At 45.8% G+C, this 16,351-nt stretch overlaps 1 protein-coding gene across 1 annotated transcript in view; it reads right to left on the bottom strand.

Moving 5' to 3' along the window:
- Nucleotides 1–16,351, bottom strand: part of fer1l6 (fer-1 like family member 6) — a 39,622-nt gene that overhangs the window by 5,049 nt on the left and 18,222 nt on the right. The window contains exons 24-41 of the mRNA XM_030080535.1: nt 16,161–16,310; nt 15,870–15,977; nt 13,322–13,384; nt 12,939–13,037; nt 10,999–11,224; nt 10,670–10,800; nt 10,435–10,560; nt 10,290–10,335; nt 9,136–9,180; nt 6,786–6,907; nt 6,584–6,712; nt 6,073–6,213; nt 5,814–5,941; nt 4,238–4,408; nt 3,125–3,279; nt 2,542–2,684; nt 968–1,056; nt 756–854 (exon numbers count right to left, since the gene is read on the bottom strand). Coding sequence (XP_029936395.1) covers nt 756–854; nt 968–1,056; nt 2,542–2,684; nt 3,125–3,279; nt 4,238–4,408; nt 5,814–5,941; nt 6,073–6,213; nt 6,584–6,712; nt 6,786–6,907; nt 9,136–9,180; nt 10,290–10,335; nt 10,435–10,560; nt 10,670–10,800; nt 10,999–11,224; nt 12,939–13,037; nt 13,322–13,384; nt 15,870–15,977; nt 16,161–16,310 — 2,171 coding nt within the window. The remainder of the gene's footprint in view (nt 1–755; nt 855–967; nt 1,057–2,541; nt 2,685–3,124; nt 3,280–4,237; nt 4,409–5,813; nt 5,942–6,072; nt 6,214–6,583; nt 6,713–6,785; nt 6,908–9,135; nt 9,181–10,289; nt 10,336–10,434; nt 10,561–10,669; nt 10,801–10,998; nt 11,225–12,938; nt 13,038–13,321; nt 13,385–15,869; nt 15,978–16,160; nt 16,311–16,351) is intronic.

Here is a 16,351-nt window from a genome sequence, read left to right as displayed (position 1 = left end):
AGTGGGATTTTAGAGCTGCCACATCACTCCTCCTCCCTTTCTTCCAGCCGCTGGTTTCCATTCATTCCACTACGATATGAACATGAACTTTCAGAGCCTTCACACTTTCTTCACTCCAGTTTTCCATCAGCAGAATAAAGTCCTCCACATGAGTTTTCCTAAAAGCAGCAGCACTGTTGTGTTTTCAGGACTTTTTCAAACTGAAATGCTCCCTCCTCCTCCTCCTCCGCCAGGGAAAATAGTCCCCGGGGAAACATTTTGCTTTCCACAGCCAATTATCAGCTGTGTGGTTTCTGAATGTTGAGGACTTTGTTTGCCGCAGAAGCAGAACATTATGAGGCGGCTGCTTCAACCACAAACTCACATTTTGGTTCTGTGTTGTGAAATCTTTATTTCCATGCAGGGTTTGATAAATGGTTTGTTAAAGTGATAAAGTGTGAACGGGACTAACATTAAGAATTGCTGGAATGTTCTTTAATAATCCACTCAGCAACACAAACAGCCATTAATTATTATGGATCCCACCAGAGTTCTGGGTAATATCTGCACTCAAGACTGTTTCAGCAAATGAGGAGTCGGCCTGTAAATTTTATTACTGATCAAAGCACTAATGGGCACATCTTGCCCAGAATTCTTGTGGAATCCCTAATAACAGCAAGCAGCAGTGAGGACGTGAAAGGTCAGAGGTCACAGGGAGCTGATATGATCATGATGAGAAGTGACACATATACACACACACACACACACGTCCTCACCCTTTAACATAGATGTCACTGGACTGCTGACCAGTCAGGAAGTTGCTGTCCTCCAGAATCACGTCCTCTGTGTTCCAGATGATGATCCGTAGCTCGTACCTGCACACACACACACACACACACACAATAGATAATACAATAGTTCCTAGTGCTGTGTTCTGTGTCCCTGGTGCAGAACAGACGGAGGTGACGGGACGGAGGGGAGCACTTACCCTTTAGGTTTACGTGGTGAAATGTCCACTGAAGGTCCTGGATGAGGCAAATCCATAGGAAACATATCAACCCACATCTGGACCTGACCCTGCACACACACACACACACACACACACACACAGAGGATGAGCATAAATAACATCAGTGAGCGCTGAAGGACTGCGAAGGTCCAAGTCTCTCTGGGTGTAAATGTATGTTGTTGGGGTTTTTTTTGTCTGTGTGTGGCCTGGTGGGGGCGCTATATATATATACACACACTACTCACAAAAAGTTAGGGATATTTGGCTTTTGGGTGAAATTTATGGAAAATATAAAAAGTTCACGCTACAGTGATATTATATCATGAAAGTGGGGCATTTAAGTAGAAGCATGCACTGGTGATTTCCTCATCTCAAACAGTTTCTTGAAACAAAAGCCAACAACAGTGGTGGATATACCACAACAAAAAATGTCAGTGTCAATAACTTGTCATGTGCCCTTGAGCATCAATTACAGCTTGACAACGACGTCTCATGCTGTTCACAAGTCGACTTATTGTCTGCTGAGGCATGGCATCCCACTCTTCTTGAAGGGCGGCCCTCAGGACATTGAGGTTCTGGGGTACAGAGCTCCGAGCCTCTACACGGCGACTCAGCTGATCCCATAGGTTTTCTATGGGATTCAGGTCTGAGAAAGTGCAGGCCACTCCATTTGAGGTAGCCCAGTCTCCAGCAGCCGTTCCCTAATGATACGACCTCGAGGAGCTGGAGCATCAAACACCTGATGTGAATTTTGCTGTTAAACTCCTTGTTAGAGAACAGCAACTTGTGCAAAAAGTACTGAAACATTGAACAGTTGGACATGTGCATTCAAAAGTTTACAGAAGGTCACATTAAGTTCACCTGTAAAGGTCATAATGCATTTTAGGTTCATCCTGAAATTTCACCCGAAAGCCGAATATCCCTAACTTTTTGTGAGTAGTGTGTGTGTGTGTGTGTGTGTTTATAGAGTCTTCTGTTAGATCTTTGAACCCTCCTGCTGGGCTTTCTCTCTGAAAAATGTAGTTCATTTATTCTGTCATGAGCTTCGATGACTTTGTCCACACAAAGCACATTTCAATCATTTTCATTCCATTTTGAGTGTTTTCTTAAACTTTTGCACACATGGGATACATGCTCACACTTCCTCTGCCACACTTCCACCTCCTGTGTGTTACCTGGCATCCAGGTAAGCAGAACTGAACTGTTCCTTTAAATAACAGAAAATTGTGAAGACATAATTCCAGGAACTTATTTTCTATTTAGAATCTAATGTTCATTCACTTTTAATGAACCTCTGGCTGCTGATTGGCTGGCAGTATTGTTGCCCCACCTCCTTTTTTGTGTGTGTGTGTAGGGCTGTTACTAATTTAAGACCCTACATGACTGATTGATTTTTGATGATGCCAGTCGTGGGTCTGATTCTGATTCACACAGAGAAGCTCATCTGCAAACTTTGTTTAAATCACACCCAGACAGGAACCAGGAACCACCTGAATTACTTCCATTAGTGTTGCTCTCCCACTGACATCAATAACGTTATTGATTAGTGGTACCTGGTCCATGCCAGGCCGGGCCTTGTGGAACAGTGTCCGGGTCTCAATGTGTTCAGGCACCAGCCGGCAGCCCACCACTGGAAACTCTGCCCACCGGTGCAGGATCTTCAGGGACAGGTGCTCATAGGACTCCACGGGCTGGTCTGACACACACACACACACACACACACACACACACATACATACCTCAATCATCAACACCAACGTCATCATCATCACGAGGACAAGCTGACACAAAACAAATGAAAAAATATAAACAAGGGCGGGGCCATGTCAGGACACTGTTCACACTGTGATGATGTCACTGGTCATCACATCATAGTTAAGATCACAGATCATCAGTATGATATGATCACTCAGCATGATGGAACATAAACAACAGTCTTCTTTACCGTGATGCCTCTTTTAAAACCAGGGAAAGATCAAACTTCAGCCACTTCACCTTACAATATCCAAACAGACACCATCCAGCCTCAAGACATCAACAAAAGATTGATGAACTGCCCTGAACTAGACCGGATTGCAGGTGTGTCAAGGTGTGAGGTGTGCAAGGGTGGCAGGTGGAGCTCGGAGGCGTTTGTACCTTCATCCATGAACAGCGTCTTGCCGGTGAAGACTCGGTCAGCCACAGTGATGCGTCCCGGCCTGAAGTGCGGCCCGTCCAGCTGATTGTCTCTGCACAGCTTGGACAGCAGCTCCGATGGCTTCAGACTGTCCCTCCAGGCATTATAGCCATCACTGACACACACACACACACACACACACACACAGAAACATGGGACTGTGAGGAGACAAGGCTTCTTGAGTCCATCTTGGACCTTTTTCATTGTCAGGAGGAACCTGGACTAGAACCCAGGACTCTGTAGAACCCATGAAGTTCAGGTTGTGTTGTTTGTTTCTTCTCAGCAGGGCAGTTCTTGCTCTCTTCCTCCAATCTGGTCAATTATCAATCCGATTATCAGTGCCAGTATCCAGAATTTGTCAGTAATAAGTATCATAATTTTGGCTGACATGAGGTACATTATGAAAACCAGTCAGACTCCGCCTCTCCCACTGAAAGACAGTGGAACAAAAGTGAGTGGGCGGGGCCACATTTTTGATAATATGGTTCCAGTTTTCATTTCCCTTTTCAATGGATATGTGTTTAATGTAGTTTGACAGAAAGACAGGAAGTGACTGACCCGCCTTAAGGACACAAGCTCATTGTTTAAATAAAGTTACCACCCAGAGACTACCCACAGACCACTAGAGACCACCCAGAGACCACCCAGAGACCACCCAGAGACCACCGGAGACCACCCAGACACCACCAGAGACCACTAGAGACCATCCAGAGACCACCAGAGACCACCCAGAGACCATCCAGAGACCCCCAGAGACCACCAGAGACCACCCAGAGACCACCAGAGACCACCAGAGACCACTAGAGACCACCCACATACTACCAGAGACCACTAGAGACCACCCAGAGACCACCCAGAGACCACCAGAGACCACACAGAGACCACCAGAGACCACACAGAGACCACCAGAGACCACCCACAGACCACTAGAGACCACCCAGAGACTACCAGAGACCACCCAGAGACCACTAGAGACCACCCAGAGACCACCAGAGACCACCCAGAGACCACAAGAGACCACCCTGAGACCACCCAGAGACCACCAGAGACCAGCAGAGACCACCATGACGTACAGGCTGTACTCGGAGGGGAGTCCACATGTGGCTCTGTGTCGACTGTAGAACCTGTTCTCCAGGTCGATGCGAGTTTCTCCGATCAAGTCGTCTCCTCCCACCGTGTCATGGTCATAGATCAACACCGACAGCAGTGCCTCCTGAGGAAATGATGCCTGGAACTCAAAAGACCTGCAGAAAAACAAACATGTCTGTATTTCTGAGCATTTAAGCTTCTCTAGTGTTTGAGCTTCCTGGTTCTCTGACCGCACAGACCATAGAGAGTATGAACCCACTGATGTAACGTCTGAAGTAAACCAGTTACTTGAGAGAACTTTTGTTATGATTTGACACTGCACAAATGAAATGGAACTGAATTGATATTGTAAGATATTTGTTTTTCTTTTGTCTTTGTTTCTGTGTCGTCAAAGAGGGGAACTTAATTTCCCATCATTCCTTGTTACTTGCTCTTCTCCTCATCAAGTCATGGAAGCTGATGCCGGAGCAGAACAGGAGCGCCTCGTGATTGGTTAGTAGAAAGCTCTTCATGGCTGTGTGGCGTCTGAGTGGTCAGTCTTCATGGCTGTGTGGCGTCTGGTTGGTCAGTCTTCGTGGCGGTGTGTGGCGTCTGATTGGTCAGTCTTCATGGCTGTGTGGCGTCTGGTTGGTCAGTCTTCATGGCGGTGTGGCATCTGATTGGTCAGTCTTCATGGCGGTGTGTGGCGTCTGGTTGGTCAGTCTTCGCGGCGGTGTGTGGCGTCTGGTTGGTCAGTCTTCGCGGCGGTGTGTGACATCTGGTTGGGCAGTCTTCATGGCTGTGTGGCGTCTGGTTGGTCAGTCTTCGTGGCGGTGTGTGGCAGAGCGACTTCCAGTTGTCATGAAACTGCTTTTCTAGTTTCTGTCCTTCTGATGGTTGAGTTTTGTTCAGAAAGCTTCACACGCATGTTGAGCCACACAGATCAACTTTGCTGTCACATGCTGAACAGGAAGAATCTGCAGCCAATCAGGTTCTGTCTCTGTGCAGCATCAGTTCCTCTTTACGGTCTGAATATACTCCCAAGCAAACGAGCACCTGGCCATGGCACACATGCCTGGTGGCTTGATTTATAAAGCCTGTGGACTCTAGCCCTCCTGTATAATTACATAAACATTATCACAGCAAAACTAAACCAAGCTTTATCTTTTTATTCAGTATATTATGATACTGTGATTGATTTCATGAATGATTATCACCAACAATTTTGCATAATTTCAGTTCCTAAGGTTGTGTTTGAGGCCATGTAAGAGGGCAAAGCTCACATGACACCAGGTGCAGCTGAACTGAGGAGCCGATGGAAGATGTGAGGCTTCATTATAAACATTTTGAAAGATTTATTGTAAAGACTAATTTAAAACAAGTTTTTATTCACCTGTTTTTTTATGGTACCTGAGGAAGATGTGGCCAGGCATCTATGTTTTTCACAGCATGGAACAAGTGATCCACCCAGCAATTTTAATATTTTACAGTGTTAATCTGGACAAGAGCGGCTTTAATATTTTAATATTTGACAGTTAATTTGACAGTTAATCTGGATTAGGGTCGGCGGGTTGGGTCTACCTTCCGAACACGGGGTTCAGCTGTTTGGGGATGTAGTTGTCTCTGTCTTTGATTTCTTTCTTGCCGAGCCGCAGGACGATGTAGGGGTCAGACTTCCCGTCAGAGTCAGCAGGGTGCAGGTTCGACGCCTGGGGGGAGAACAGAACACAATAGAATGGAGAAGAAAACAATAGATACATACAACATATAACACAATACATTAGAAGAGGATACAATATAATAGTGCAGAATAGAACGGGATTGAAGAGCACAGACTCACAGAGACAATGTAAACCCGGATCAGGACTTTGATGGGGATGTTTGGTGGGATTCCTCTGTTGACCCTGAAGATCCCAGAGTCCAGGCCTTCCTCCTCGTCCTCCTCCTCATCCTCACTCAGCTTGTACAGGCAGAATCGCCCCTACAGAAGGACAAAGATGATGGATCAGTAACACATTTTGGTTTTCCATCGGTCACCCTGAACATTTTGTGTCTACAAGCTCAGGCATCCAGGGGCCCCTGGGGGTCCCTGGGACCCTTGAGAGTCCTCCAGGGTTGTCTCTGCTACCTTTGACAAATATTTTAACACAAGAAATCTGATCCAGCATCACTGATCTGATCTTTAAATATCCATTATCAATCATTTTTGCATTTAAACTTTTCCTTGTTGGACTGGAAGACCCTCAGGGACCCCCGGGGAACTGAAGCCCACTTTGACAACCCCAGCGTAAAGCTGGGTGTCATCTGTAAATCAGCTCATATCTCCGGTGCTGAAAGTGTGTCTGTCTCACCTTGAACTTGCCGACAAACCTCTCCTCGTTATTGCCGTCCTCCTCATTGGCCTTCCCTCTGTACAGCTCGAAGGTGTTCACCCAATCATCAAATGGGCCAAACTCCTCCTCCAGCTCCCTGTTGTAAAGCTGCAGGGAGGAGAATGTCAGCGCCACCTTGTGGCTGTGAGAACACATCACACATCAGGTGTGTGTTGAGTACCTGGAGTGTGGCCAGTTTAGCCGGCAGCGCCAGGCTCGGCCCCACGCTCAGCCCCACGCTCAGCCCCACGCTCGCCTTCCCTTTCTGCTTCTTCTTCCTGTCTCCGTCTGATTGGCTGCTGACTGTTAACAAAATAAGACACAGGAAGTCCATGACACACATCACACTGCAGGGCTGCGTCCAGGCTACTGTGTTTTTATGAATGAGAAAACTCTTTTTGATCAAATGATTTATAATATTTTTGCTTTGTGTTCTATCACTGATTTTGAGGAAAATATGAATAATTAACATATAAACTGAAAAGACATCATGCTTTAAAAAGATGTAGCATGTCTGTCAGAAAAAATCTTCCTGTTGATTAAATTATGGGTCATATGTCGATTTCATATCTTCGATCTTGAAGCTGAGCTGGGAGCTGAACACCATGCATGTGACAAATAAAAATCTTGAATCTTGAATCTTATACAGAGAGAGGTTCTTCTGTCTGAGGAGTGTGGAGAGCAGCAGGTCTGTAATGTTCATTAACACAGAAGGTAAACAACATCAAGGTCAGCAGCTCCATGTTCAGCAGCACTCAACATGTGAGATGGAGGTCAGGTTAAACACACCTGTCTCCAAAAATGCAAAGCTTCCATTTTGGGTGATAAAAATTAGAAAGGAAAAATAAAATCTCATCATTCAATATCCAATAAAATCTCCATAAGAAAAACCCACACGGCTTTTTGGACACATTGGTTTTCACTTGTGATCATTAAATTTTCCAATTTCCAGTGTGAAAAAGGCACACACACACACACACACACACACACACACACACACAATGAACCAATAAGAAGAGACACAACAAAGAGCAGAGAAATCAGAGCCAGGAAAAACATTAAACTAAAATCCAGAGTGAAAACAGAAAACAAAAACACAAAGTCCATAAACACAGAGAACCACGGCACAAATAGTTTCATTTATAGAAAATATGAAATATGAGTTTATTATGACTTCAATTTCCACAAGTTAAAACTGTCAAATAATGTCAGAATAAAAATAAAAAAGGTTTCTCATCTGTTCAGCCAATAATTTAAAGACCTTTAGAATAAATAAATAAAAACACCTTAAATCCCCTACCATCATTGAGAGAGTACCATCAGTTGCTGCTGTGGTATAAATTCCTGTTATGTTTTGAAACATTTACACTGAAATGAGAGGACAGAATCAAACCTCAGACCTTTGCTCACCAGACAGAGAGAATCTACAGAACCACAGAACCCAGACCAGCTGCCTGGAGGGACCCACAGAACCGGAACAGAGTAGAACGGTCGCCACACTGATCACCATGGACATTGGCCGGGTGGTTGCTATGGCGATGATATGAGTCAGTAAGACTTGTGTTCAAACTGTCCAGTCATGTTGTATCTGTAAGGCTGTGAATGTGTTTATCTGAACAAAACGTCACCAGACTGAACTGCTTCAACATCTCCAGAGCAGCAAACACCTGAGACACCTGACCGGACACCTGACAGGACACCTGACAGGACACTTGACAGGACATCTGACAAGACATCTGACAAGACACCTGGCAGGACACCTGACAGGACACCTGACAGGACACCTGACAGGACACCTGACAGGACACCTGACAGGACACTTGACAGGACACCTAACCGGACACCTGACAGGACACCTGACAGGACACTTGACAGGACATCTGACAAGACATCTGACAAGACACCTGGCAGGACACCTGACAGGACACCTGACAGGACACCTGACAGGACACCTGACAGGACACCTGAGCGGACACCTGACAGGACACCTGAGCGGACACCTGAGTGGACACCTGACCGAACACCTGACAGGACACCTGACCGGACACCTGACAGGACACCTGACTGGACACCTGAGTGGACACCTGACAGGACACCTGACAGGACATCTGACCGAACACCTGACAGGACACCTGACCGAACACCTGACAGGACAGGACGCTCAGGCCTTTGATCTGACCTGCTTATAAAACACAATAGCAGCTTGTAAAGGACGCCACCTGGTGGTGACATTACAGGCATCTCTCCGCTGCTGTGGCTTTTACTGTGAAGCCTCTCACCTCTGTGAGGCAGCGACTTCCTGCAAGTTAATTTACAGCCCAAAGTCACCTTGGCAACAGCAGGTAAAAACTGAAGAAGTGAATGGAAATGACCGTTCTAGTCCCTTCCAGTTCTGTGGTTGCACCACTAAAACCAGCAAGACCCCCACAGTCCCCAAGTCCCTCCTGGTCCAAGCTTTATAATTCCACCCAGGAAATAAAAACAAAATCAAAGGCTGAAAACTAAATTCCAGGCCCCTTTTGTGTCCTTACCCAGGGAGTCTACGCCCTCGCTGAGCAAGCTTTGGAACGGAGAAGCTGCAACACACAACAGTGTGTGTGGGTCACACACTTACACCCACTTCACCTTTCTGTGTATCTTTTTATTTGTAAACATAACAAACTGACATGATCTCATAAAATGCAGTGAGAGCAGCTCTCTGCAGACCATAGCTGGAAACTCTTTTAAAGTTATATCTTCGAGTGGAGCTCCTGACTGTGGAAGATGTGATGCCGTGACAACATGGCCACCCACGTCCCGCACAGCAAGAAAACATTTGCTTCCACATTTTTTTAATTGCGTCTAAACATTCAGCATCGAGCAGCAGTGGAGTGAGCCTTTGACACTGACCCATTTAGAGCGCAGCTGCTGGAATGTGAGTTATCATGGATTTCACCGCTTATCAGAAGCCGCCTGTCATGCAAGCTTCACATGTGGAAATCTAAAGCGGTCCAAAAGTGGAGCACAGGTCAGTTTTTATGGACCGTGGGCGTGCACCTCCGTTTTGTCAAAGAAGAAGAAAAAGTAGTTTATATATTTTTATGTGCAGATATCCAGTACATCTTTTATTTTGATCTACAGTTTTCCAGCACAGTCCTTCATCTATAAAACATTTTATTTTTTTTTATTCAAAAATTTGAAAAAGAACTTTTTACAGTACAAAAATAAGAATAAAAGTAAGAAGACATTTTAGAACTATATAGAATTAAAAACTATTCAAAACTATATATTTCAAAATGTAAATTTATTATTATTACATGTAAAAATGTTAAAAATATATGATCCCCCAAAAATAGTTAAGATTTAGCCGATGAAATTGGCCCTGAAAGAAAAATGAATCTGACGCATTAAAAGGAGGCGGGTGTCCTGCGAGACAGACCTTCACCCTGAGCGAATCAGCAACCAGCCGCCGAAAACAACAACACCTCTCTTGCTGATTTAGAAATGTATGTGGTGTTTGAATGTAAGATAAGATTTTTAAATATTGTAACATTTCTGTACTATTTAACCATTTTAAAATAAAGGGCATTTCCTCTCAGACAGTAGAGCCTCAGGACCAGCTAATCCAAACACTGATCAAACTGATTGATCAGCTGTTGACTGAGCTGAAGACCTTCAACATGGCCGCCAGGTGGGATTACCTCACCTTTATCGAAGACCTGGGGAAAGGGATGTCCGTCCCTCTGCTTGGCCTGCAGCAGAAACACAAAAACACAAACCCAGTTTTTATTTAAGTTAATTTCACACACAGACACACACACACACTCACACACACTCACATACACACACACCTGCTGGATCTTTTCCACAGAGGCGTAGTATTTTGACCACCAGTCGATGACGCTCTCAGCTGTTTCGTCGGCGATGGTCCGTCTTCTTCGCTTGCTGGAGCGGTGAGTGATCTTCTTACTGGTGTCCTGGGCCACACACACACACACACACACACACACACACACACAGGATGTTATAGAGTAATGTGATGCATTAAAACCAGAGCTTGAGCTGTACTGTCTTCTCTCCCCTTACCTTCTTCTTCTCTGGTTTTGGCTGTGGAGTGGGCGGGGCTGGGGGCGGGGCTTCCTCCTCCACAGTGATCAGGAAGTCCTGATTGGTCAGTGCCACAGTGGAGCTGGTCTCTCCTGTGTCCTGAGACAATCCTGTTGGACAGGATGAAAGTACAGCTGCACAAGTCAAAGACCCATGGATCGATCGATAGAGGCTTTATTGATCAGCGATCAGAGAGCTGCTGTCAGCTGATCCCTGCCACTCCCCTTAAAGCAGCAAAATGCTAAAAATATTGATCTGATAGGCTGACGGTTAACATGAGACACATGGTAACTGTAAATACTCTGTACCCAGGATGCTTTGCGGCTCCGCTGCCGCGGCAGGCACAGGAGTGTGTGCAGCGGTGTGTGTGTGTGCTGAGGTGGGAGCGTGTGCTGCGGCTGGAGGCGGGGTGTGTGTGAAGGCCTTCAGGTTGTTGATGACGTGGTTTCCAACCAGCGTGCTGCGTCCAAACGCTCGCCAGTCAACCACGCTGACGCTCAGAGGAGGGTGGAGCAACTCGTTCTCCGGCAGCTCCTGCAGAACACAACGGAGAGCAGGACAGAGAACGGAGAGCAGGACAGAGAACGGAGAGAAGGACAGAGAACAGAGAATGGAGAGCAGGACAGAGAACGGAGAGCAGGACAGAGAACGGAGAGAAGAACAGAGAACGGAGAGCAGGACAGAGAACGGAGAGAAGAACAGAGAACGGAGAGCAGGACAGAGAACGGAGAGCAGGACAGAGAACGGAGAGAAGGACAGAGAACGGAGAGAAGGACAGAGAACAGAGAACAGAGAACGGAGAGCAGGACAGAGAACGAAGAGCAGGACAGAGAACGGAGAGAAGAACAGAGAACGGAGAGCAGGACAGAGAACGGAGAGCAGGACAGAGAACGGAGAGAAGGACAGAGAACGGAGAGAAGGACAGAGAACGGAGAGCAGAGAACGGAGAGCAGGACAGAGAACGGAGAGAAGAACAGAGAACAGAGAGCAGGACAGAGAACGGAGAGCAGAGAACGGAGAGCAGGACAGAGAACGGAGAGAAGAACAGAGAACAGAGAGCAGGACAGAGAACAGAGAGCAGGACAGAGAACGAAGAGCAGGACAGAGAACGAAGAGCAGGACAGAGAACGGAGAGAAGAACAGAGAACGGAGAGCAGGACAGAGAACGGAGAGAAGAACAGAGAACGGAGAACAGAGAACGGAGAGCAGGACAGAGAACGGAGAGCAGGACAGAGAACGGAGAACAGAGAACGGAGAGCAGGACAGAGAACGGAGAGAAGGACAGAGAACGGAGAGAAGGACAGAGAACGGAGAGCAGAGAACGGAGAGCAGGACAGAGAACGGAGAGAAGAACAGAGAACGGAGAGCAGGACAGAGAACGGAGAGAAGGACAGAGAACGGAGAGAAGGACAGAGAACGGAGAGCAGAGAACGGAGAGCAGGACAGAGAACGGAGAGAAGAACAGAGAACAGAGAGCAGGACAGAGAACGGAGAGCAGAGAACGGAGAGCAGGACAGAGAACGGAGAGAAGAACAGAGAACAGAGAGCAGGACAGAGAACAGAGAGCAGGACAGAGAACGAAGAGCAGGACAGAGAACGAAGAGCAGGACAGAGAACGGAGAGAAGAACAGAGAACGGAGAGCAGGACAGAGAACGGAGAGAAGAACAGAGAACAGAGAACAGAGAACGGAGAGCAGGACAGAGAACGGAGAGCAGGACAGAGAACGGAGAACAGAGAACGGAGAGCAGGACAGAGAACGGAGAGAAGGACAGAGAACAGAGAACAGGACAGAGAACGGAGAGAAGGACAGAGAACAGAGAACAGGACAGAGAACGGAGAGCAGGACAGAGAACAGAGAACAGAGAACGGAGAGCAGGACAGAGAACGAAGAGCAGGACAGAGAACGAAGAGCAGGACAGAGAACGAAGAGCAGGACAGAGAACGGAGAGAAGGACAGAGAACGGAGAGCAGGACAGAGAACGGAGAGCAGGACAGAGAACGGAGAGCAGGACAGAGAAAACGGAGAACAGAGAACGGAGAGCAGGACAGAGAACGGAGAGAAGAACAGAGAAAACGGAGAACAGAGAACGGAGAGCAGGACAGAGAACGGAGAGCAGAGAACGGAGAGCGGGACAGAGAACGGAGAGAAGAACAGAGAACGGAGAGCAGAACACAGTAGGATCACATTAGGATGCGCCAGCAGAATATTCCGGTGTTTTATTCCATCAGGAGGCGACAGCGACTCACCAGCTCGATGGCATCAACCAGTGAAGAGAAGTTTGGATTGGACTTATAACTGGGAATGACAGAGGAACGCAAAGTCTGACCTGCACACTCTATAATCACCTGGAGAGAGAGACAGACAGAGAGACAGACAGAGAGACAGACAGACAGAGAGACAGACAGGACGGAAACACCACACAGGAGTAAAGCACCTCTCCTTCCCTGTAAATATGTAATGAGAATTTAAGTTGTGATCAAAATGGTTTTGTTGGGCCTCGTCCAAGCTGGTCTCAGCCCAGGGTCCCGGAGAGGAACCTCAGATTCAGGAGGAACCATGTGGTTTCTGTCCCAAACAGGATGCAAGGAAAACTGTTTAAGTGTGTGTGTGTGTGTGTGTGTGTGTATACCTGTGGTCGATCAACAGTGAGGAGTTGAACCTTCTTCAGTTCCCTCAGACCCCAGAACAACACCTGAGAGCGCGCGCACACACACACACACACACACACACACACACACCACACACACAGATATACAGACATATCATTGGTAGTAGTAGTAGTAGTAGTTCTTTATCCCGAGTAAGTAAAACAAATAAACAAACAAAAGAAAAGAAAAGTAATCACACAGTAATGGACAGTCATAAAATAAATAAGCATAAAAATGAAAACAACACATAATGATTTAATTTTACCTATCCGGAAGGGAGTGGGAAAAAGTAAAACTTATCTAGTCCCACCCCTCGTCCGTAAGTCAATTACATATTATTATCATTAGGCTTCCTTTTCCACATGAAGCATACCTTAATTCATTATTTGGACTAGTTCTGCTATTATATCCTAATTACCAATCATATTTATCTTTATATCCAAATAACTTGTTATAAACCATGGCCAGAAATTATATCAATTATTTACTGTCACATTAATCTAATCATAATAATCCTAATATTTTTCATCCTTATCTTGGAGTTATACATAATCAGTTATTAATACACATATACACACATTCATATATATGAATATATACACATATATATACACATATAGACATACCTACATACATATACAGTGGAGGAAATAATTATTTGATCCCTTGCCGATTTTGTAAGTTTGCCTACTGACAAAGAAATGAACACTCTATAATTTTAACGGTAGGTTTATTCTAACAGTGAGAGATAGAATATCAAAAAGAAAATCCAAAAAATCACTTAATATAAAAGACATAAACTGATTTGCATTTCATTGAGTGAAATAAGTATTTGATCCCCTAGCAAAACATGATGTAGTACTTGGTGGCAAAACCCTTGTTGGCAAGTGAAGAGGTCAGACATTTTTTGTAGTTGATCACCAGGTATACACACACATCAGGAAGAATTTTGGTCCACTCCTCTTTGCAGATCATCTCCAAATCCTTAAGGTTTTGAGGCTGTCATGTGGCAACTTGAAGCTTCAGCTCCCTCCACAGATTTTCTATGGGATTAAGGTCTGAAGACTGGCGAGGCCACTCCATGACCTTAATGTGCTTCTTCTGGAGCCACTCCTTTGTTGCCTTGGCCGTATGTTTTGGGTCATTGTCGTGCTGGAAGACCCATCCACAACCCATTTTCAGTGTCCTGGCGGAGGGAAAGAGGTTGTCACTCAGGATTTTGCGGTACATGGCCCTGTCCATCCTCCTGTCGATGCGGTGAGGTCGTCCTGTCCCCTTGGCAGAGAAACACCCCCAAAGCATAATGTTTCCATCTCCATGCTTGATGGTGGGGATGGTGTTCTTGGGGTCATAATCAGCATTTCTCTTCCTCCAAACACGGCAAGTTGAGTTGATGCTAAAGAGCTCAATTGTGGTCTCATCTGACCACAGCACCTTCTCCCAAGCATTCTCTGAATCATTCAGGTGTTCATTGGCAAACTTCAGATGGGCCTGTACATGTGCCTTCTTGAGCAGGGGGACCTTGCGGGCACTGCAGGATTTTAATCCATTACAGCATAGTGTGTTACCAGTGATTATCTTGGTGACCATGGTCCCAGCTGCCTTGAGATCATTAAGAAGCTCCTCCCGTGCAGTTGTAGGCTGATTTCTCACCTTTCTCATGATTATTGATACCCCACAAGGTGAGATCTTGCGTGGAGCCCCAGACCGAGGTCAACTGATGGTCATTTTGTGTTTCTTCCATTTTCGAATAATTGCACCAGCAGTTGTCTCCTTCTCACCCAGCTTCTTGCTTATGGTCTTGTAGCACTTTCCGGCCTTGTGCAGGTCTATAATCTTGTCCCTGACATCCTTAGACAGCTCTTTGGTCTTGCCCATGATGGAGAGGTTGGAGTCTGATTGATTGATTCTGTGAACAGCTGTCTTATATACAGGTGACAAGTTGAGACAGGTGTCTTTTATGCAGGTAACAAGTTGAGATTAGTATCTATTATTAGTTGAGTATCTAATAGGTCTGTGGGAGCCAGAATTCTTAATGGTTGCTAGGGGATCAAATACTTACTTCACTCAGTGAAATGCAAATCAGTTTATATCTTTTATATAATGTGATTTTCTGGATTTTCTTTTTGATATTCTATCTCTCACTGTTGGAATAAACCTACCAGTAAAATTATAATAGTGTTCATTTCTTTGTAAATAGGCAAACTTACAAAATCGGCAAGGGATCAAATAATTATTTCCTCCACTGTACATACATACACATGTACATATCAACATATGCACATATACATATGCATACACACATATGCACATATATATACATCCATACATACACACATATATACACATACACGTATACACATACACACATATACACATACACACATGTTTGGTGTTTTGAAATTAAATTGTCCCCTTACGTTATAACCCCCCACCCTTCTAATGAATAGTTGGTTGGTTGGTTATAGCTGAGCTGTATCTGTGTGTACTGTTAGTAACTAATAAAAACACACACACACACACACACACCTCCAGCCTGTAGGTGCTCAGGACAGGTCGGATGTTGGCGGGAATGGGAACGACGCTGCCTTCCTGCTTCTCCAGTGCAGGCAGAGCGTCCTCGCCGCCGCTCGGGATCTGCCAGCAGAACATTATTATTGTCACAGGAACATCAGTGTTATTGATCAGGTGTGTGTTATATTATTCATATTTTCATGCCAAGCTGAATGGAAAGAGTCACTGAACAGATGACGATGCCATTAAATCTTGATGTTAATTAGCAGCATTCTAACATCGGACTCTCTGATTGGTCGAACTGACCTGCAGCAGCTCGAGGGCTGCCAGCAGGTCTCCTCCTGATTGGCTGCCGCAGTGCAGGGGGCTGTACCGCAGCACCGGCGGAGTGTAGAGGTCAGAGGTCAGACGGACCTCCGGCACTGCCACCGCCGCGCCCAGATACTCCGCCTTCCCCTGTGATGTCATCAACATCGTCATGACAACAAGAAATAACA

Source organism: Myripristis murdjan, chromosome 21 (genome assembly GCF_902150065.1).
Source record: "Myripristis murdjan chromosome 21, fMyrMur1.1, whole genome shotgun sequence".
Taxonomy (NCBI): domain Eukaryota; kingdom Metazoa; phylum Chordata; class Actinopteri; order Holocentriformes; family Holocentridae; genus Myripristis; species Myripristis murdjan.
Note: the sequence above shows the minus strand (reverse complement) of the source record. Positions and strands in the feature narration are given on the sequence as shown.